At 34.7% G+C, this 23,775-nt stretch overlaps 1 protein-coding gene across 3 annotated transcripts in view; it reads left to right on the top strand.

Moving 5' to 3' along the window:
- The window catches only part of Tnpo (transportin 1), a 491,580-nt gene that overhangs the window by 212,836 nt on the left and 254,969 nt on the right, over window positions 1-23,775 (top strand). For all 3 annotated transcript variants that reach the window (XM_090390863.1, XM_090390862.1, XM_090390864.1), the window contains one exon: window positions 6,749-6,921. In XM_090390863.1, the coding sequence (XP_090246989.1) occupies window positions 6,749-6,921 (173 nt within the window). The remainder of the gene's footprint in view (window positions 1-6,748; window positions 6,922-23,775) is intronic.

Raw genomic sequence — 23,775 nt, forward strand, 5'->3', positions numbered from 1 at the left:
TGGCCACAGTAGTTGCTGAGAATGTTCATTGAGCCATTTATTCACCTGTAACAAAAATTAAAGTAGCACTTAAAGTACTAAACTTTAAGTACTACTTGAAGTTTAGTACTTTAAGTACTACTTTAAAGTACTTTAAAGTTCAAACTAAATTGTAGTGCATGCGTGCACACACACACACACAAACAAACAACAGAAAATAAAGTGACATTATGCAGACACTGTCTGAAGTCCTAACTAGGAGAGGTGCCCTCTGTAATGCTAGTCAGAAGCCTAAGTTGTAACTCAGGATCTCTGAGAATTAATGTTTACCATATTTGGGGGAGTTTAACACATCTGGATTTATTTAAATTCCATTTGTTTCTAAGGACAGCTGTAGATTCTTAAGTTTTTTTTTTTTTTTTTCTGAACTCACTGTGATGGAGCATAAGGGTTTCTTTCCATTTAGTTCTGTGTCATGTGTTCAAGACATGTTCGTCTAGACCCGACTGATTGTAGTTATAGTTATAAATGTATTTTTTATGTTCTTCAAGAAATAATGTTTGGTCTTCCAGGCTCCATAGGAGGCTAAGTTGCATGAACAATGAACTGTATACATACCAGGAACTGAAAGAGAAGATGGTCCTTAAGGTAAATAGATAGGTACTGCCATTTTCAAGTGGGGTTTGAAACCAATGAATAGATTATATGAGGTGTGGCTATTGAATAACGAGACAAAGTGCGATGCGAATCGTGTACTTGTAGCAGTGGGATGCGCTTGCTCTGTGAATGACCTTGAAGGTTCTAAAAGCAGTTGAGTTAAGCATTGTTTGCTGTTGCTTGTAGTTAGTCTGTAGGCAGGTATAAAAGAAACACGCGTGAAATCACTTTGCCGGAATAATGTCTAATGTTAAACTCGAGCAGCCCATTAATCTCAAATTCCTTATGAAATTGAAGAAATCGCCAACCGAGTGTTTGAAACTGTTGCAGGAGTTGTATGATGATAATGTAATATCACATGCGTGAATGTTTGAATGGCACAAACGCTTTACTGAAGGTCAAGAAAATATTGAAGATGATGAACGACTGGATCGCCCTGTCATGCTGATCCAGTCGTTTTGCATGAACTGAACAAAATGTTGCAAAAATTAATAAAATTGTCTGCAATGATCGCCGATTAAGCATTCGGATGATAGCAGACATGGTGCACATTGATAAAAAGACTGTACAACATTTCCATGAGCAATTGAACACGAACAAAGTCTGTGCCAAAATGGTTCCTAAAAACTTGTGTCAGGAGCAGAAAGATGTCTGGAAACAAATTTGCACTGACATCATGGAATGGCTGACAGCGAGCCAGACTTCCAGGAGAAGATCATCACATGTGATGAGACGTGGCAAGTTAAAACTGAAGGCAATGCTGATTGTTTTTTTTCCTGATGGAGGAAACAGTCCTCCATCAGAACAATGCTCCAGCCTACAGTGCACTGCCTGTAAATCAGTATCTGAATGATAAGAAGATCCCAGTGTTGGACCATCCACCTTACTCGCCGGATTTAGCCCCATGCCACTTTTTCCAAAGTTGAAATCCACATTGAAGGGCACCCATTTTCAGTCAGTGGATGAGGTAAAGGAAAAAACATCAGCACTATTGAAGTAGATAATATCTGATGACTTGCAGCATTGCTTCCAACAATGGAAAATTCATGTGCAACGGTGTATAGATAGAGGAGGAGAGTATGTTGAAGGGGGATAACAATTAAGTTGTACAATTGTAATAATAAACCACATTTTTGAAACCAGTCTCATTATTTAATAGCCACACCTCGTATACATATTTTTAAATCTAGCTAATTTTTCTCAGGTACATTGGGCTTAGGGAATGGTAGTGGCATCACTATAATCTTTCTGAAGAGAATGTTGAGGATTAGACGAAGGATTAAGCCGATTTTGTCAGAATCGTAGCCATTAGGTAGGAAGGTGCGACTAATGTTGTTAATTTCAGTAGTAAGGAGAAAGCTTCATTGGAACAAAGTGTAATGGCTCTCTTGGTTAGAGTTTTAATAATACCATACTGCATGGGAAAGTTTGTGAATATATCTGTGCCAATAGGTTTTCTATAGTAAAATGTATTCTAGGATGTTGTTCATTAAGGTGAAGGAGGAAACAGTCTAATGTGTCTAGTCCATTAATCCAAATTGAGAACATATCACATCATCTACATAGCAAGATGGAAGTTTAAGGGAGAGGACTTGAGTCAAGAGCATGCTTTTCAAAACTTTCCATTAAAAAATTTCAAGAGAATGATGGGGAGGAGGTTAATTTAGAAAAAAAAATTTTTTTTAAATCTTTAGAAAAATTTCTTCCACATTCACTTCATTATTTTGTGGTATAAACTTCAATTTAAATGCATTCATTATCTGCAAGCATAATGGCACCCTCTATTCTTGTAAATTTCTCTTCTGCTATCCATTCTGGATAGCAAAGATCTGTGACATCCCGAAGAAAATAAAAGTGGGCAGATGTCATTCAAGGGGATATTGGCCAAAAAAGAGAGAGAGAGAGGGGGGGTCGTGTGAAAAGTGATGCCTATATCAGAATTATTTAGAATTAAATTTTCAATAGACACTTAAAAATGGGTAGAATTTCTAATAAAAGAAGCAATATGACCAGTGGGTAGGGGATAAGAGATTTAACTAATTGTTTGAATAATCTAAGAGGGGAAATCAGTAGCATCTACTATTGGTATAAGAGGAATATTAGCTGCATCATTTAGCTTTTAGACGGTAGGTTGATACTACATGAAGGGGATGAATTTGAGGATGATTTATGAATTAAAAAGATTGTTATGTTTTCTGTTATGTCTATTTTTAACTTTTATGAATTCTTTTTGAGCAGGGGCATCAGAAATGTTTGAAATGCTAAGAAAGGATGAAAGCTCAGATTGTAACGAGCTGGTGGCTGTGTTAGTTAAAGGAAAACTAGTATGAATAGCAACAATCGATTTCCATAAATATCTGCTTGGAAAAAAAACATAAAAAACACAACTGTAGTCACTCAGCTCTAGCAAACCATGCCTTGAACACCTCACATTAGAATCAAATAGGGGAGGGGGGGGGATCACTATGCTCCATTGCAGCAAGTTCAGAAAAGCACATACACACATATTTATAATAATTTACAGCAGCCCTTAAAAAACAATCAAATTTAAATAAATATTGATGTGTTAAACTTCCCAAAATATCAAAAACATTAATTCTTAGAAATCCGGAGTTACAACCAACATTTAACAACTAGCACTCCTTCCTAGTTTAGGACTCTAGAGTGTCTATGTAGTGGCACTTGTGTGTGTGTGTGTGTGCGTGCGCGCGCGCATGACAATTTAGTTTGTACTTCCTGAACTTCTCTGACTGAGATGAAATATTGGAAGCATGAAACGTTTAATTCTTTTCCTGTGCTATTTTCAATACATTAAATCTTTAACAATAGTTCTACTCAGCACTTAAGCCTAAACACATGACTTTGCACTTAGAAGATAGATATAGAAAATACCCTTTGACATACCCTTATAGTAAACACTCGGTCTTTCATAATGTGTCTTTAAATGTGTACCCCCATCATACCACTACTTGGACCTCCTCCCCTCCAAAGCAGCAGGATTACCTATCAGCTGATCAGAAAGTCTCCTGATGTGTTACCCTGAGATTTGGTTCTGTGTAGTAGTGATTGGCTTCTAAATTGCATCACAGGTATACCCTGGAATGGAGGTGGATTTGGTTAAAATGGTCATGAGGATTATCATTTATCACGCTACATGAAAACAGAAGGAAGAGGTAGAAACTGGAGACCAAATGTGACATCAGCCATTTTAAGCATTTTGGAAGATGCCTAAAATGTAAGAAGTAAGCTGGTGTTTTGCCAAGTGATAAAGGTCACCTAGGTCTAGTTAGCAGTTTCTCCAACCAGGAAAGTATCCATTTGTGGCAAGAATACTTGCTGAATTTGCTAGACCACACCACAGAATGTGGAGTAAAAACAGTAAAGACATATCACCTGCTCATTAGTTTCCTAAATTATATTTCACTTATAAGGGAAATATAATGACATTGGAAAAAAGCATGTTATTCTAATTTTCATTATACTTAATTTTTATTAACTGGGCTATATCATTTCAAAAACTCATTGCAGCAAGTCCCACATAACCATTAATATGTCATATTGTACCTTAAACTCATTCATGCTTATTAGATTCCATAATTCATTTTGTTTCCCTTGCCACACAAAAATCTACTATAGTCTGCCCACAGTTGGGAGAACCCTTGCTGGCACAGTGCCAAGAAGAGTCAATTCATGTTGAAGGGAAGAAAGGAATAAGGCAATGTATGAATTCATCACCAACACCCAAAATCACATGCTTTGTATTCAAAATTTTTAAACTGTTATACAAGCAAAATAGTTATCACTTTAAAAACTAGAATTTTCATAAAAGAAAAGCTAATTTTCTGACCTGTAATAAACACCCATCAAACGAAATGCATTGATTACCCTGTTATTGGAATGGATTCACCTTCTTCTGCCATATGCAGAAGTGTCGAGAGGTCTTGCATCTGTGGTCAGACAGTACTGCTCGTTACACTGATTTGACTCCCAGTTTTAGCCTCTTGTTCTTTTCATCCTCTTTCTTCCATTCCAGGAATAATCCCTTCCATATTTATCTGATAGTATTTCTTCTCTAACTTGACTGTATCTCATACATAACTTATGTTCTTCTTCTTCTTCCTGCAAAGCTTTGTCTACACCCCCTCAAATTCTTTCCGTAATCGATCTTCCAGACCCATGAGACAGCTTTAGTTGCTGATCTCTGGACACCTCTCCAAAGTTTCAATGGAAACCAGGTGATTACAGTTATGTACAAAAGGCCAGACTATCTAACCAAACCTAATAAAGTGGAATAATCTTCCTACTTGTCAGAATTCTCCTTATCATCATATGCTATGTGATCTTTATGCCTTTTGCATCATTTCCCTTGAAACTCAGGGTCTTGTCAGACATTATCCTAGATCTCAAATGTCATCCATCACACAAAACACATTTCTGCTAGTACATTTCTCTGAAGTTGAAACCACACTTAGTGAAATTAAAACTGCAGGTCCATCCTCTGAAACCTCTGAAATATGCTGCAATAGTAAAGAACCAAATATTCCCTTTCAAATACTCTTAATGTTATTAAGAAATAAATCAGATAGTAGTTCAAGACCAGATTCCTATAGTACTTTCGGACTATAGGAATTTTTTTTAGGACTAGTTACTTTCCTTTTCTGAGATATGACTTCTCCTTGCAGGTATGTGAATTTGTTTATTTCTAAAATCTCATTAAAATATTGCTGTTTTTATTATTTTTCCCTTGTAAGCTATTATGCTAGGACATGCTGTCTCTGATGCTCTTTATCAGGTTTATATATTTCTGTTTATCAGTAACTAATTCTGTTTAAAAATATGGATAACTTAAAAATAAAATCTTCAAGTGGAAATCAAGCATTGAAAGAGAGTTGAACTAAAAAGAAAGAACAGAAACAAGAGGATAATGGTCAAAGTAGAATAGCACATATGTTTGAGTTGGAGTGCTTAATTTAATTGATTAGTTAAGTTATTGTTGATTTAATTTAGTGGACTATTGCTTTATGAGGAATATGAGAACTGAATTATATATTATAATTTTTATTAGTAGAAAACTCATTGTCATTTTATTAAATTTCACTGTGTCCAAATTATAAAGTAGATAATTATTCACTATAAGAAGTCACCTATAAACTGGATATAAATGATTAGAAATTCAACAGAAAACCAGAATTAGTTTTCATAAATTATGAACCTCTGTGTCATAGTTTCACCTTTAGTCAAAATTTAGGTTTAAACCCCATTTAGTATTAGGATATGAATGTTTAAGGGCTTTTCATTCCCACAAAAATTTAGATTCTTTTCCCTCTCCAAAAAAACTTTCCAGAGCAGTAAATTCAGTATTTTTGTATATGAAACTGGTGTTGAGCAGTAATTTTTATTTACAGGTATAATTTTTTACATTTGTATATAATTTCTGTGTTCACATGTTATTGATTTGTTTAATTTAATTTATTTTAATTTTATGTTGTATATTTATTTTAGCTGTTATTCCCATAGAACTGCATGAAACTGTGTGGTAATTTGTTCCATTTTAATGACTTTTTCATAATTCCATTACCCACATTAATGTCATCAAAAAGTTGCAGATGATTCTGCATACATTGTGCTGTTAGTACTAATAGCATAATAGTTATAGTAAAAATACATAAATTAAAATTTTTATTAAGCAGTAATTATTTTATTTGGCAGATTTTGCAGATACATACTTTTAAATGTTAGTTTTTTCTGTGAAGCCTATGAACATGTTTTTTTGCCACTTTCTGTCAAAAAAAAAAAAAAAAAACCTAAATAATAAGATGAAAAGACTTATCTCCAGCACCTTTAAAATTATTCATATATGATCAAGCAAGAATGGTAGAGATACCATTATGATATAGATGGAAGAATACTTAAATGAAAAGTTTCCCATCCATTGGCACCTTCTTTCATCTTTGAAAAGGATACAGTTTATAATATAAAATTTCAAATATTTAGTGTCACAGGAACAAAACCTCACTGAGAAAAGGATTAATGTACTATTGGTTTTGAATATTTTAATTGGTTCAGTTTTATTATAAAGTTATGTGTATAAGTGCCTTTATTTTACGTTTAGGTTGCATGAGTGGCATGATTCCACATCTTCGAGAACTTATTCCTTATCTTATATCATGCTTGTCTGATAAAAAAGCTTTAGTACGTTCCATAACTTGTTGGACTTTGAGCCGATATTCTCATTGGGTTGTTGGTCAGCCACATGACCTTTATCTGAAACCTCTGATGACTGAGGTAAGTTTATTATGTTCAGAATCACCTGGAGGCAGATTTTTTTCTTCACATTAATATCTAGAGTTATTTGCTTAATAATAAAGTCTGTTGTAATGTTTGGTTGTTGGTTGCATGATAATTTATATCCTTAAATTCTGTAAAAAGTTTATTTAAGTTTTGTTTATTTTATTAGCGTTATTTGTGAAATCGTGCATATTTGAAGTTCTGAAGTATCATTTTTTATTTAATTACTGTGCAGCTTTGCTAACAATTATGTTAATTTTTAACATATATGAAAAGCTGACATTACTCATTTAGTTACATTCCTCACCTCCACAAGTTTCATATATAATTTAGGAAAAAAAAAAAAAGTAGTCATTTCTTTGAGGCTTATTTTTGATTAGCATACTTATAAATATATGCCAGTAAATTAAAAGAAATTTGTTTGCTTGAAACGAATTCTGTATAACTTGGATTTGATTTTAAATAAAATCTAAAATCATATCCAAGCTATGAAGAACTTTTTTTTAATAAAAAAAAAAATCCTCATCATACTGAAGAACAGTTACTTATGAATAGTTAATATTACTATTTATAAAATAGTTTAGTTTCAGGATGCTGCTTCCCCCCCTTTCCTCCACTCTTGCTAATTTAACAATATGCTAAAGAAAATCCAGATTTTCTGCTGCCCTATTACAGTATTCTCTTTTAGGTGTATTTTGCAAATAATAATTCTGCATCTATAAATTTTACTTTGTTAATAGCGTCTGTTACTTTCACACCATCTCTAAGTAGCTATAATAACTCTTCTTTAGCCTAGCAAAATTTAATAAAATTTGGAGGTTGGTATCTTTTTTTTTTTTTTTTTTTTTTTTTTTTTTTTTTTTTTTTAACTGTGAAGTACCTAAATTTTGGTGTTAATCACACCATTTTTAGTAATAAAAATTAATAAAAATGTGACCGCAGTTACCAAGGTTCACGATGTTTGGTTTGAAACACCTAGATTTGATATCTTGTCTAAGATGCAGGGAAGTTTTGTATGAGTGTTTCAACTGACAGTGTGTGTGAGTCTAATCTTATTAGATTAGAGCTGGCGAGATTTTTCTTGTGAAAACTCCAGTTTTTACTCTAACAAAAACAGACACATTACCTGGAAATGATGTGCCACTGACAGATATATACTGGTTTCACAGTCTTATTTGCCTTGGTGATAATTCCAAAAAATTAACTGATAACAAATGATGCTGCTATACAAGAATTACATTGCTTCTCAGTTAAATTAGATAATTCATTCAGTTGACAGTAGTGCACTAGCATTTTGTAAGTTGCAGTTGTAAATAATCTGAAAGCATCAGTGGATGCTTGAGCACAACCTACTCTTTTAATACTGCTTCCAGATCATTTCCATATATATATATATATATATATATATATATTTTTTTTTTTTTTTTTTTTAAACAGCTTGTTTTTCTACCCACTACAGGGTGAAGGTTCTCTCCCATTGTGGGAGGGTTGGGTCTACTATTCCCATGGTGACCCAGTCCATATTGGGAGAGTGTATCTGTACTTGGATGAATGAATGTATGAAGGTGGAAGACAATCACAAACTTCCATGCCTACATGGGATATGAACCAGCAGTGTCTTGGCTGGAGAGCAGATACGCTAACCACTCAGCCAACCAGGCTAGCATACATACATGATACGCACACACATACATATATATATATACACACACAGTAAAACTCCGAAGTTACGCGGTAGGTGGGACCAAGAAAAAGCATGTAAGTTGAATTTGCGTAACTCGGGGTATAATTTTGCTTGTAATTTATATATACAAACATACAATTGGGACCAAAGGTTTACAAAAACACCTATATTATTTAAAAAATATAATCATAATTGTAGTTTTTTGTACATAAAAAAAAGAAAGTTATTTCAATGGTTTCATAAAATGTAATAGATTCGTCTGACGGCATAATGTCTTTTTCTTGTCACGCAAAGTTCTTCATAGCAAGCTAATGATTTTTTTATTCCTTGCCTTGTGGCTACAATTCATTCCTCGTTAGAATCTATGTCCTCCAAAATCTCTAAACCTTTCTTTTATGATTGTTCTTACTGTGGATTCCTGTAGATCGAACTTCTTTGCTAGCTCACAAATTTTCATTCCGCCTTCAAAATCCTTAATAATGCTAAGTTTTGTTTCCAAAATCAATGTTTTTCTTTTCTTGCTAGCTGTAGAAGAATCGGACTTGCTTCTTTTGGATGACATTATTATTTTTTATGTGATAAAATTTTTATCAAGAACATAACATTAAACAATCGCAAGGTTTGTAGACTATAAAAATCGTGTATGAAGGGAGACCGCACGAAACATGTCAGTGCTTGTTCACAGCATGTGCAACACTGGCGAATGCGGCCAGCACCTGAAAGATACGACTAATGGTGAGATGTGAAGCGGGACGGTAATACGTGCATATAAGAAACTGCGTAACTCCGGATTTTCCCCCTTTCTGGATAGCATTAAGTGTTTTAGATAGGGTGGATTCTAAGGTTGAGTAGATGTGAGGTTTGTGTAGTGCTGGTAGTCGTGTAGGTAAGAAATGTGGTTTTGAGTTGACTTACTTCCAAGATTTTGAGGCTCAGAGTGTGCATGTGATGTATTTGTGCCATGAAAGGTTACAAGTGTAAGAGAAATCTTATTTTTCTTGTGAAAATAACACAAGACTTCTAGCATTAATGTTGTGAAGGTTATTTTTGCCCAGTTAAAGAATATCAAGAATGGATATTTAAAGCATTGGTTATGGAAGATTTTGAATGATTGAAGATCTTGAATTTTTGGCTACAGTAAATTAAAGATGCCAAGAAATATTATTCTTAGTTTAATCCTTTATCCAAGTGTAAGCACAAAGTTTGCATGTGAAGTATCGTCATGACTGGGCAACTTGTATGTAGAGGTTAATGCCTTCACATCACTTGCCTTAGTATCCGATAATGCAAAGCACATATCCTCACAGACCAATGTATAATGCTATGCATTATTGGAAGGATCACTGCCCAGACCGGTTTCAGCCTGTATTGAGGTATGTTTAAGTGTGAGAACACCGCTCCAAAAACTCGTGATCTCTCAGAATACCCAACGAGTGACCTGAAAGATCATTTAACTTAGTGGTAGTTCCACTCAGTGACAGGCTCACCCCCCCCCCCCCCCCCACCACCACCTAGAAGAACTCTCAGTAGTGCCTCTGCCCCAATGGTAGGCTTACCCCACCATAGAGCCGCTCATATCTCACGCAGTGATCACTTCAGCACAAAAGCATATCAGTGGGAACCAGATGAGGTCTCATCTCTGGGAGCCAGACCCAGACGTGATACCAAGGTTGAAGTAATGCAGAAGTCATATTTCCATGTACAAGTTACACCTTATTACTAAAATACTCTGGATTAGAGTTGAAATCGTTGAAAGTTTTTCCACTTAGTTATACTATAAATTAAAGATGTGAAGCAATTATATTCTTGGTTTAATCCTTTATCCAATTGTAAGCAAACAAAGTTTGTGCATGAAGTAACTTGAACTAATGTGAAGTATACAAAGGCAAGTGAAGGCATTAGCCTCTGTATATGAGTTGCCCAGTAGTGAACTTACTTCACAGACAAAGGTTGTTTATAGTATAACCAATTGGAAAAACGTTTGAGTATACAGTGTGTATCAAGCGAAGAAGAGAAATGGCATGTACTGCTATCAGCAAAACTGTTTATTGAATATGAAATCAGTGAGAGAGGGTCTGTGTATATGGAGTTCTAAAATATCCCAGACATTAATTATGTGTCATCATGGATTGCTTCAAAAACTTCCCCCTCCAATGTCAGAGTATCCGAGAGGCTTCTTATCTTCACTCTAGCATTCTTCTTATATAATTGACCTTCTCTCACTGATGTAAAATCAGAATTTGTAGAGTAATAAAAGCAGCAAATGCATGCAACAAAATAGCATAAGGCAATTATCAGCTAGAGTAGATCAAAAAAGAGCATATTCTAGATTTGGCATTTTTCTACTATCAGGTGTTATATCTTGATGAATGTTCATTTACCATGCAAAAATGTAGATAAGATGTATAGATGTAGTGGTTCCCAGTTAAAAGTTTTCTTAGAAATTACAGGTGAAATTTAGATGTCTAAGTGGTGGTTGACATCAATTGATGTTGGTGTTAATACCACAAATGCTGAACTTGATGTAGAAGTGTTTTTTTATTGTTTTTGATTGGATTTTTTTTTTTTTTTTTGTAGCATTTTTCTTGAGAGATTTTGTTTTGATTTGCAGTGTTGCTGTATGTATTTTTGATTCCCTTCATGATTGATAATGGAGGAATCAGTTAAAGTTACGTGCTGTATGCAATGTAGTGCTAAAAGGCACAGGAACTTGTCTCCCACACAGAAAACCCCAGTCTCCTGTCTGTTATCCATTGCATGTTTTTGACAGTTTCATTATCATACTACTACTATAATCCCTTCAGGCACAGTATGACTGAGCAAGTGACAGCAGCATTATTTAGTAGCTGGTGAGGAAGTCATCTAATTTGTTTATTACTATGGGGGCGATTTCTGGATTTCTCTAATATATTTGACTGTGCTACATTATATTCTATAATATAGCACAGTACTATATTATAGAATATAGTACTTCTTCTCTTCCGTCTAAGACAGGTTGAGTCTTCTCTTGAGCAGGATCTTCCAGTCTTCTCTATTCCTTGCTGTTCGAAAAAGTTCCTTATATGTTCTGCATCCCGAGATGTTCTTTATTAATTTCAGCCAGGTAATTCTTGGTCTTCTTTTTTCAGTTGGAAAGGTATTGATTAGGACGTCAGGAAGTCTGTCTGCGTCCATGCGTACAGTGTATCCATCTCAGTTGTTGTTTTCTAATTTTTTCTATTATTGTCTTTTTATACAATAGTTCATGTCTGACTGTGATGTTTGTTTTCTTTTCTATCCAACTTGTTCTATTTATTTTTCTTAAGCATTTCATTTCAAATGCCAGCAGTTTTTTCTCCTCTCTTTTTTTAACTGTCCACGCTTCTGCTCCATAGATGACTGTTGGTATAATTATTGCTTCATATAATTTGATTTTGGCTTGCTTAGATATCTTGTTTGTTTTCCAGATTTTCTGTAATTTTCCCATGGTGGTCCATCCTATCGCTACTCTGTGCTTGATTGTTTTGAGTTCATCTATTGTTTCTGTTAGTTTTGATCCAAGGTATATGAAGTTGTCTACTTCTTCTATTTATTCTCCGTTTAGGGTGGCTGAGATGGTAGTTCTGTTCCTCCCTATTTTCATCACTTTTGTCTTTTGTATATTTATTGTCATGTTATATGTTTCACAGGTTTCGTTTAGCTTGTTGATCAACTTTTGTAGTTCATTTGGGATTCTTGCAAGAAGGACGAGATCATCTGCATATTTGATATTATTTATGTTTAAACCATTGACATTGATTCCAGGCTCATTGTCTGTTGCCTTCTTTACAACTTCTTCTAGATATATGTTGAATAGGCATGGGGATAATGGGCATCCTTGCATTACTCCTTTTTGGATCTCTATGGGTTCTGTTGTGAGTGTGTCCTTTTTAATTATTGCATTTGTCTTAGAGTAATATTTTATCAGAAAATGTATTATATATTTGTCTATTGCTTTTTCTAGTAGAATTTTAAGAAGGATTTCTCTGTTGATGTTATCGAAAGCTTGTTTAAAGTCTACAAAACAACAATATAGTTCTTTATGGTCTTCCCGCCTGAGCTCTGCTAGTTGGTGCAATGTGCAAATTTGGTCTATTGTTGAATAGTTTCCTCGGAAACCAGCTTGTTCTATGCCTATCATTTCTTCATAGGTGTTTTCTAATCTATTTTGTATAATTCTTATGAATATTTTATAGGTGTGAGGGAGTAAATTTATTGGTCTGTAATTTCTGCAGTCTCTTTTGTCTCCTTTCTTGTATGTTGGAATGATCTTTCCAGTTCTCCAGTCATCTGGGATCTCTCCAGTTTGTAGTATTTTATTGAATAGGGTTGTTAAATATTCTATTGATATGCTGCCTCCATATGACCACAGTTCAGTAGGGATAGTATCAATGCCTGGTGCTTTATTGTTTTTCATCTGTTTTATTGCGTATCTAACTTCTTCTTGTAAAATTTTTGGGTGATCATTATTTTCTTCTATTGTTGGCATTATAGTTTTGTTTCCTTGGTGGAAGATAGTCTTAAAATGGTTTGACCAGATTTTTTTTATATATTCAATATTCCCGGTTTCAGTCATCTTGTTGTTTATCATTGTTACTGCTTTTGCTGGGAATTCCTTTGTAATTTCTCTTACAGTATCGTGGAAGACTTTTAGGTTGTTTTGTTGGTATGCTTCTTGGCATTTCTTAGCTTTTTCTTCTAACCATTTTTCTTTGGCTTTTTTTGCATAGGTTATCAACTTTATTTTTTAGTGCTCTGTATTTTTCTCTATTCTCTTCATTGTTTTGTTGGTTTACAAGTATCTTGGCCTCTTTTTTCTCTTTTATGGTAGCTATGATTTCTTGGGTTATCCACTGTTTGTTTATTTTGGGTTTGGAACCTAGAGTGTCTTTTGCAGTTGATAACACTGTTTCTTTTCCTTCTATCCAGTATTTTCCGCTGTTCTAGAAGATGGAGGGTTTTAATTTCAAACACATCTGTTCTAAAAATCGACTTCTGCTTGAGCTATCTTTTACTTTTGATAGGCTGATGTTTTCTTCTTTTCTGATATTATTTTTCCTGTTGAATTTTATTTTCACTTTGGCAGTTAATATTTCATGGTCAGTGTCAAAATCAAAACTTCTTAATGTTCGTACATTATTTACTGATCTTTTCCATTGTTTGTTTATGATGATATAGTCTATGCAGTTCTTTATATTACCATCTAGGGATGTCCATGTATATTTATTATTAGGGCGTTGATAGAACAATGTGTTTGTAATCATTAGATTGTTTGCTTTACAGAATATAGTACAGAAAAAAAAAAACTGCTGTACTATTATAGAATATAGTACAGCAGTATAATAAAACAATATCACATTCATATGTCATGGTGTCACTATTAATAAAGGTGCCACTACACTACTGTTGCGTACTGTCCCAAAAAAGAAGCACTAGCTAGTATAGTATATCTAGTTTCTATCTTCATAGAAACTGGAGATTCTGTTGATGCTAAAAATAGTAACAACCACTTCAATTTCCTAATAAGGAAAGTGGTTGTATTTCACTCATTGATAACTATTCCATTGATTTAACAAATGCCTGTAAAATCATTTTTCAGTCATCTCAGCAGAAAGTTTTTATTGTACCAAACATTGGTGTATGTTTGAAATGTTTTATTTGCATTTATTTATGCAGTATTAATATTCTATGCTTTCCTGTTTTTTTGGAATTCAGTTAGATTCTGTGCAGAAACAGCATAAATAATATAATATTCTCCTTTTTTATGAATTTTTATTTTCTGCTAATGAATTGTATTAATAACACAGTCCAACACAATTTTTGCTGACTTTTATATGAGTCTTGTTTTTTACTAATTTGGGTGCTCTGATTTCAAATATCAAACCAGTTTTTCTCTATCACATCAGGTTTTTCATCTATGGCATTTTCTTTTTGCTAATTTGTAAGTTTTTGATAGTTTTAAGAAGGCAGTACTATTTAGAGGATCAAAAAAATCGATTTTTAATATTATTTCCTGAAAGTATGTACTTTTAAAAATCTGTTCCTAACTTTTTATCAAGAAATTCAAAAAATTCCCAAAGATATAGCCTATTATTCAAAGCGGTGCGCAGATCAGAATCGGAGTGCTCACTGCTCTTGCTTATTAGTAAACGAATAAATGCGTAATAACCTGCAACGGCACGTACTGGCGCTTTGAATGCGAGGGAGGCCAATAATTAGATACATAACTACTTAGCAATATTCATTAAAAATTACAAGAATATTTATAAAAAAATAACAATTTTACTTACACATGAGTTTCAGGGAATAAATTTTTGTTTGTAGCAATTTTTGCTGTGTGTTCTGTTTTGGCAATCCCTTTGAATACTCCAACAGTAGTCGGCCATCATGTGAGAATCCCATCTTCCTTGGTACCGATCTTCCATAGTTTTTAAGTCTTGATGAAATCTTTCGCCTTGTTCATTGCTTACAGCACCTAAATTCTCGGGAAATCTATCAAGATGACTGTATAGGAAATGAAGCTTTATGCTCATGTTGCAACCTAGGCGCTGGAAATTTTCAAGCATTGTTTCCACTAGATCTTTGTAATTGCACACTTTTTTGTTTCCAAGAAAATTATTCGCAACCATCGTAAATGAAGTCCGGGCCTCTTTCTCAATTTCGTTCATAGAGTTGATGAAATTTGGGTCTCTCATTAAAGTTCTAATTTGCGGTCCATCAAATACACCGGCTTGAGTAAAACGTTGCGGTCCAGAACTAGAAATTAAATTTTCATTGTCGAAATCAACATCCAGGTCTTGCTCCTCAAGAACATCTGGCATATCCCGATCATGCTCGTTCTCAAGTAAAGGAAGTCCTTTATAAATTGGCACGGCTATTTCATTGGAATGAGCAACTGGCCGAATTGCTTAGTCGAGATTTGGATACACAATTTTTTTCTTATTCTTATTATAACCAGAAGTCTGAACTAAACAAAAATAGCAATCATCTACGTGATTTTTCGGTTCACGCCAAATCATTGGAATGCCAAAAGCTAATTTTTGGCGTTTTTCCTTGCTCCACTGTCGTAAATTTTCTACGCATGACTTACACACTTTATTTGGAGCCCATGACTTGTCCTGATCTGCAATTTTTACGTCAACGTATGCAACGTACACTTTCTTAACGAAATCAGTGATATTTGTCCTTTGACTGGGAACAGTAAAATTTTCCACAAATGTAGCAGAAGGAATCTACACTATTGACACATTTTCGAGTAGTAGACATGATGTATTTTCTTCACTGCCGACTAACATGCAATTAACAAGACAAAAAAAAAACAGTGACTTTATTGAAACGTTATAAGCGCTCATCATACTTTCACGATCGATTAACTATTGACTGATTTCGATCGTTCTTTGTCCGCTATGATGCATATAGCATTCATTTGTTTTAGGCAGTTGTCATCGCCTACTTTTCATCACCTAAATGTATTAGGTCAGTTATCGGCCTCTCTCACATTTAAAGCACCAGTACGTGCCGTTGCAGGTTCTTATGCATTTATTTGTTTTCTAACATGCGAGAGCGGTGAGCACTCCGATTCTGATCTGCGCACCGCTTTGAATAATAGGCTATATCTTGGGAATTTTTCGAATTTCTTGATAAAAAGTTAGGAACAGATTTTTTAAAGTACATACTTTCAGGAAATAATATTAAAAAATCGATTTTTTTGATCCTCTAAATAGTACTGCTTCCTTAAAACTATCAAAAACTTACAAATTAGCAAAAAGAAAATGCCATAGAGGAAAAACCTGACGTGATAGAGAAAAATGGGTTTGATATTTGAAATCAGCGCACCCAAATTAGTAAAAAAACAAGTGTCAGATCATAATCAGTAGGGAAAAAAATTTTTTTTTTGTTGGCCAGTGTAATCATGAAAATATTCCCCATTAAGAGGTTGTAATTTCTGAGTCTTTTCAGAAATGACAATTCTCAACTTTTTGTAAATCTGTGGCTATATAAGCTTAAACAAATAAAGGTACTAATTTCATACATTCTGTAGCTTTGTAAAGTTGGTGTTGCTGCATTTTTGTAGTTGTAGTTATTAATGTTTGATTAAAAAAATAAATTAGTGAAACTTTATCATCAAAAAGATTGCCTAAGCCAGAATTTCATAACTTTTGTCTCATCTATTTGAGTGAGCATTATATTTTTAATTGATTATTCCATTGTCCATATTTATGAAAAGCTGAGCTTTTTTTATTTAAATATCCATTTGCAAAGTAAAATTATCTAAAAATTAGTAATTTGCAAGTAAGATTAGTGTGCTTATTCAAAACTGATCACATTCCAGAATTTGAAAACATTTAAATTCTTGAATGTGAGTTATATCAGTAAATATATATATAGAGAGCTACTCTTTAACAGTTTTGGATAATCTGAATTATTTCTTTAGTCAGTTGAAACTTTTAAAATATGAGCAGACTGTGAACTTAATTAATCTGAAAACTCATCATGAAGACTTAAGTACTGCAAGATTCGGGGTGGAGACATTTTTTTTCAAACTGTCACATTATGCATAGGATTATAAAAATAAGAATGCAGACTATAAAAAGGACATACTTTCCTGTTTCCTACTCTTAATTACTCTGAGAAACTTTTTTCTCCTTCTCAGGAGATGTTGCAATACTTGAAAGTTGATTTCAACTGAATTATAAACTGCAGTAACATCTCAACCCAAATATAGAAAAATCTGTGCAAAAGCTAAATTTTCTCTGCCAGTGCTTCCCAAAGTGTAGAAAGTGTCTTCCTGGAGATACACAAAGGGTCTTTAGGGGGATAAAAGACACTTTTTTTTTTTTGCCATATTGTTACATAGAGTGTAAGTCCATTCTATAATGAATTTTTCAATACCTAAAAAAAAAAAAAACAAAAAAAAATGTAAAGAGGAAGAAATTTTAAACAATACATCTCTTGGTATGTATCAAACTATTTGAATTTAAACTTTTAGTACCAGCAGTTTAAGCGATGCAGTCAGAACTCTCAGCTAAATTTCAGAATCATTCCTATCTTAAATTGTAATTGTCCTCAGTGATTGTTTCACCACCTGTGCATTCATCAATACATTTAATCATGATTATATCACATGCTGTGACAAATGTACAGGTTATATGCAGATTGATAATACACTTTTTTTTGAGCAGTTGTGTTGTTGGTTATTAACAAATCTTGAAGTGCAGTCTAATAATAATTAATTATTAAAATATTTAATTAATATTAATATTTCTTTTGTATTTCTTAAACCCTTTGATATGGATCACTGGTTAAAAGTGAGATATTTGAAATGCATGGTAATTGTGAGAAAGAACATGATGCATTAGGATCAAATATTTCTATTTAAAGTAATGAGAAAATGTGGGCCATGTAATTTAATTATAACACAAATGTTAAAAAATAAATACCTTTATAATTATTTATATTTGAATAAAATATTATAACTTCTCCCAAATTGTCTTTGCCTGAGAGAAGGTATGCACATAGATACTAAAAGTTTGGGAATCACTGCTCTTGTCTTTAAAAACAAAAGTGATTATAATAATTCAGTGCTATTTCATATTATTACGGTTGACTTTCACTAGAGCAAGCTTGTGGTGATCACAGGAATAGTGGTCTGTTTTGCTTAGCCTAACTGTGCTGTGCCTAACTGAGCTTTGTGAAGTCTTTTTTTATGGTATATTACAATGAGAGAATTTGTTAACAGTTTTTGCCTTATAGTAAGATTTAAATGTTTATTATTGTTTATATTGTTAATGCAAGATATTGTGGATACATCTTTACTATGCTTTCTTTGTTCAGTGTTTTTATCATCAAACACCATAGAAAATAATCGACAAAACTACTCCCCGGCATGTAGAGCATTCTGGATTATAACATGTAAATTATTTATAAATAATTTACTCACTGTTATTCTCATGATGTTCTTCCACATCATCTTCTCATGGATCTCTTGCTTGACTGCAAATCCGTTTCACTCCCACCCTATTTGTTTTTCAAACCGTAGGGACGCGTTCAGATATCATTTAAGCACTGTTTCAAAGTTTACCATTCAACCAATACCATAGAACCAAAGATAGTATTCTCCTGAGTTTGTCATAATTTTCCAGATTTGTAGTTCAACACATAACCCGTCCTGATTGAGACATCTATATAGATGGCTATTTCCTAGGACAATATGTTATGTCCACCAACTGGTGTCAAACTAATCACATCCTTAACTGACATACCTGACACTGTGATCAAATTTAATACCATTTGTCCTTGAGTTGCTTCTTTCACATGCTGCTTGAGAACTCATGTAACAGCTCAATAAACTCTCCTTTTTTCTTCTCTCATCACTGAACACTTACAATAACATATTGTCTGCAAGATGGGTGCCAAAAATGCTCAGTAATGTTCACAAAACAAAACATGGTGGTAGCATTGAATTATTTGGAATAGTATCATGAGGCTGAGGAATTTTTGTACCATATTTGGAGATGAAACCTGGATTTCTCACATGACACCAGATAGTAAGCAGCACTCAATGTAGTTGCAGCATAGTGGATCTCCAAAGGTAAAAAAATTCAAGCATATGCTTTTCTCTAGGAAGATATGTATTGTGTTTTGAGAGGACAGATGCAATGTTTTTTTATTATTATTATAAAAAAAATTCATTATTGATTTTATGCCTCAAGGAACAACAGTAAATGGAGTTCTTTACGTAAAGTGAGACTTTAAAAAAAATGTGGTGGTCTATTTGAAACAAAAGATGAGGCTCCTCAGCTTTGGAGTTGTTTTGATTCAACACACGACTTCTCAAACTTGCCAGTTGTTTGAACGATTCAACTGGGAAAGTCTTCCATCATCCATCCTATACCGCTGATCTTACACTCAGTGACTTCCATCCTTTTCTCTCCACTTGAAGAAGAGATTTTTAGCCTATTTTCACTTCAACAGCAATGATGGCATGAAGACAACTGTCAAGGATTGGGTCAAAATTGGGATGACAGGCTTCTTCAGTTGGGGGGGGGGGATACAAAAACATATGCTCCAATATGACATATGTATTAATATAGGGGAAAAATGTGGAGATGTAACTGGCATGAAACTAATTTAGGTTAAGCTGAAATCAGGTTTACTCTTAAAAAAAAAAAAAATAAATAAACTTCATTAGTTTTTTTTAATGAGCATAACATTACACCTAAAGAGGGATGCTGAAGACATTATTTTTGTGGATAACCAGTATAGATTGCATGATTATGAGTTTAGACCTAGACACAACACATAAGCCTCTAAGGACTGAGGGAAACTAATATTCTGGTTGTCACAATATGGGGTATGCTGAACTTTCTTTAAGTCTAGTTGGTTTGTATCAACCAACTTCTCTACTTCCACCTTTAGGTCATTTCATTAGTAGTCCTGAATATATTCCCAAACCAATGGGCATTAGACCAGCAGAATTTGACGAAACTATCTTGGGATTTACTAACATAGACAGGGATCTAAGCATGGCACTAACATCCCTTAGAAGAAAGGCCAAGCCTCTGTGGCACTAGACAGTACTAAATGGTAATGACTTCACTACTATATACCACTGCATTACTGAATGGAAGCTTCAAGTCAAAAATAAACAAAGGACTAGGAGACCATTTGCTAAGAATAGTATACTATTTTTAGTACACCAACTCCTGGTTTCTCTTCTGTTAGTTTTTCCTCAACACCTTTATTTTTTAGTAAACCAACTCTTTCTTCTCTCATACAGAAGTGTGCCAAATGAGAAAACTTTGCATCAGCTTGGTTCTTTTGTATAGCCTGAAACACTCAATAAGAAGCTTTCAGATTAGCTAGTGAATAACCTTGCTGCCACTGATCTGCTAGATGTGCAGGTAGTGGTATATGTGGGTAGGGGAGCACTGCCAAGGCCACAGTTGCAGAGAAGTGGTGAAATTCTTTCAATGTGTGTGTGTGTGGTTTAGTAAATTTAAAAACTCTCCACATACCTCCCAGATTATGTTCCAGCCTCAGTGAAGTTCATTTTCATTCTACAATCACATTACTTGTCCTGACAGAAACTGAAATTTCAGCTTCTTCTAGCACTACTCATAGTCACACACTTTGACTTTTCATCTCAGAAGTTGGTATTTGTGTATATGTACTCTGATGTCATGTCAGAGAGGCAACCTAGAATCTGCTCTTTTTTATTTATTTATTTATTTTTTGGCTAAAAATTTCTCCATGCCATTCTGTTAGATTCATTTGTTGTTGTCACCCTCTCAGTGCCACCAGTCTGAACTTTTTTGATATTTCCTTCTTTAAATTGATTTTCTCCATTTTAACTTTCCTTATAGTGATCGCATCTTTCTTGGAAATTTTAATGTTTACAGTTCAAACTAGCTTTTTTGTCAACTACAAGATCAAGTAGGAGAGATGCAAGGATATTAGATCATTAGTAATGATCTAATATAAATTGTTCATGTTCTTTTGACAATATGAAATAACTAGGCAGTTCACAATGAACTGCCTAGAGTACCTCACAGAGCAACACATATACAGCCACCCTCATGCATTTGTGGCTGGCATTAAAGGAATGCCAAGTGTGATTATCCTGATGTGTTACTGAAGTAATTCTTATAGTTTTGGAAAAATTAATTTCCCATTCTTCATCAAATTCTTGTCACTTATCTAGGCTTTGGTTCTCTCAGAAGTGTGCTGTATGGGAAAAGAACTGTACCTCAGCTTGGTTCTTCTCTCGTACAGCCTGAATTACCTCTGGCCTTGTTTACCATACTCACTTTCCAACCAGCAAGCTGTGGGTTTGAATCAACCATCATCATAGCTGTTTCTGAATATCTTTAGGTGAGAGATGAACATTGCCTATTTCGAGAACACTGTCTTGCTTATTGGAGACCTAAAATGGTTTGAAAAAGTTGCTTGTTTGGCTATAAAGTAGGTTTTTTGAACTATGTAAACAATAAAAACAGCATTAATGTATCTCTTAGTCCACCAATAGTACTGATGTACTATAGGTTTACAACTTTTCTGGGTGGGAGCTAAGACTCAGCAAATTATGCAAAATACTACTCGCCATGCAAAAAATATTTACTTGCCCCCCTCCATTTTTTTTTATGATATGTCTTAATAAGTCTGTAGGAGTTCCATAAACTAGTCAGTGCTGCAACTGCATTTTTAAAGTTAAAAAAAGCGTGTAGAAAGTTAATTTTGTTAAATAAAAAATATTTTTTTGCTTACTCTATAGCTATTTGGCAAAATTTCGCCACAGGCAAGTGGCAACTGTATTTGTCAAATCCTGGTAGGAGCCATATAAAAATAAAATAAATGAAAATGAAAAGCTTTTATCATAATGGAGAGAATGAAGAAGTGCTTGTAGAGCAGACAGTATCAATGGCAGACTGGAAAACATTAATGTCCAGATTAATATTGAATGTGCAGTGATGGAAATATGGGAAAACAAAGTGGACAGAGGATGAGTCTCAATAGATCGCAGTATGGTGGCTGCTCTTCTAAGCACAACACCCAGACCAGTACCTAGATCGCCTGCGGACGATTTTGTGCCCACACGTCACACCTGAATGGTCCGGCATAGGAAGCAGCTCAGCATAATCTCGACGACTGCCTTGATGCTTCTGTTCTAGTGGCCTCATTGCCACTTGAATATTCTCAAATATTTGACCAAGCACATGACTTCTTGTTCCATCTTAACCTAACTTACATGTTAACTTACATCTTCCTTAATACTAGAAGCTGATTCAAAGACTACCCCTAATAAGGAGCTTCAATATAATTCATTTCATTTCACAGAGTAATTCGTATTTGCAACTTCACCAACCCAATGAGACATCTCATTTGACTCCTTCGAAAGTTTCCCAACAAGTTACTGTGTTGGGGCAGGGTGTAGGAATAAGGAGCACACCTCTCCTGGAACAAGCTGTCTGAATATCCTACGATAGAACTTGTGAGATGGCCATTCCCCACGTTAAAGACAGCATGAAGGCCCAGTCCTTCTCGGACTTCACAACGAAGCCCGGCATGTTTCTTCGAATTTCCCTTAGGGCCACCCTGACCCGGTATCACGAGCGTGGTTCACCAGGAATTTTAAGGTTTGTGTGATCTGCACTCATCAGGCTTCCCTTGATGATATAAAGACAGAACTAGTAGGTAATCCCACCAGCCAGACCAGAACGCCATCCAACACGTCTACCTCAAGGAAAATCATGTTTACTCCCACCAATTACCCATAACCTTGATTGATATTCTTTCACTTTAACATTCATAGCACTGGGTAGAAGTTACATTCTATCATCACATCTCAAAAACCATCTCAATTTGCTTTGCTTTAATAAGACAGTCGTATTCTCATGGTCTGTGCCAGTTCTGAATCGGCTGTTAGATGCCGGCCGAAACGGTCGTGCCAGACAGGTCATTCGGCATGCCACACAGCTGTGGTATTCCACGAGAATGCCTCAACGCTGGTCCGCGATCAACCGTTTCATCACCGGACAGTGATGGAACGGTTCATCCCGGAAGTAATCATATGAGTTACCCTGACAACCTTAGCTATATGCCTTCTGAGCTTCAACTCTCTATCTGCTGCCATCACCAAACCCTAGGTTGGTGATGGTAGCAGAATACAGTAATCTGAAGGGAAATATTCAGTTGTTTGCAGATGAAGCAAAATTGGACAGAGTAATATTAATGAAGGCAATGAGGAGAGTTGGCTGAATGATTTAAATAAGCTGTGAGTCTTCTTCTTCTGCAGCGTGTCCCACTTAAGTAGGGCCGCTGTTTGTGGTGAGTCTCCTCCACATCCTCCTATCTTGGGCTATAACCACATCCAAGTTCTTTATCCTCAAGTCCTCCTCCACCAGCTCCCTCCATCTCTTCTTTGGCTGCTCCACACTTCCTCCTCCCCTGCACATCCATCTGACCTTTCTTCTCACATACTCATCCTGTCCTCATCACATGACCAAACCAAATTCTCTATTCTTTATGTATTTTCTCCAGTTGACTGCAAATCTAATACACAGTTTTGCTAATAGTAGTACACTGCATTCGTTTTTTTTAAATTGACAAGCTTAACACTAGACATCACCAGTACTTCCAGATTATCAACT

Source organism: Typopeltis vanoorti, chromosome 3 (assembly GCF_054136105.1).
Source record: "Typopeltis vanoorti isolate ZY-2024b chromosome 3, IOZ_Tvanoo_1.0, whole genome shotgun sequence".
In the NCBI taxonomy this organism is placed as follows: domain Eukaryota; kingdom Metazoa; phylum Arthropoda; class Arachnida; order Uropygi; family Thelyphonidae; genus Typopeltis; species Typopeltis vanoorti.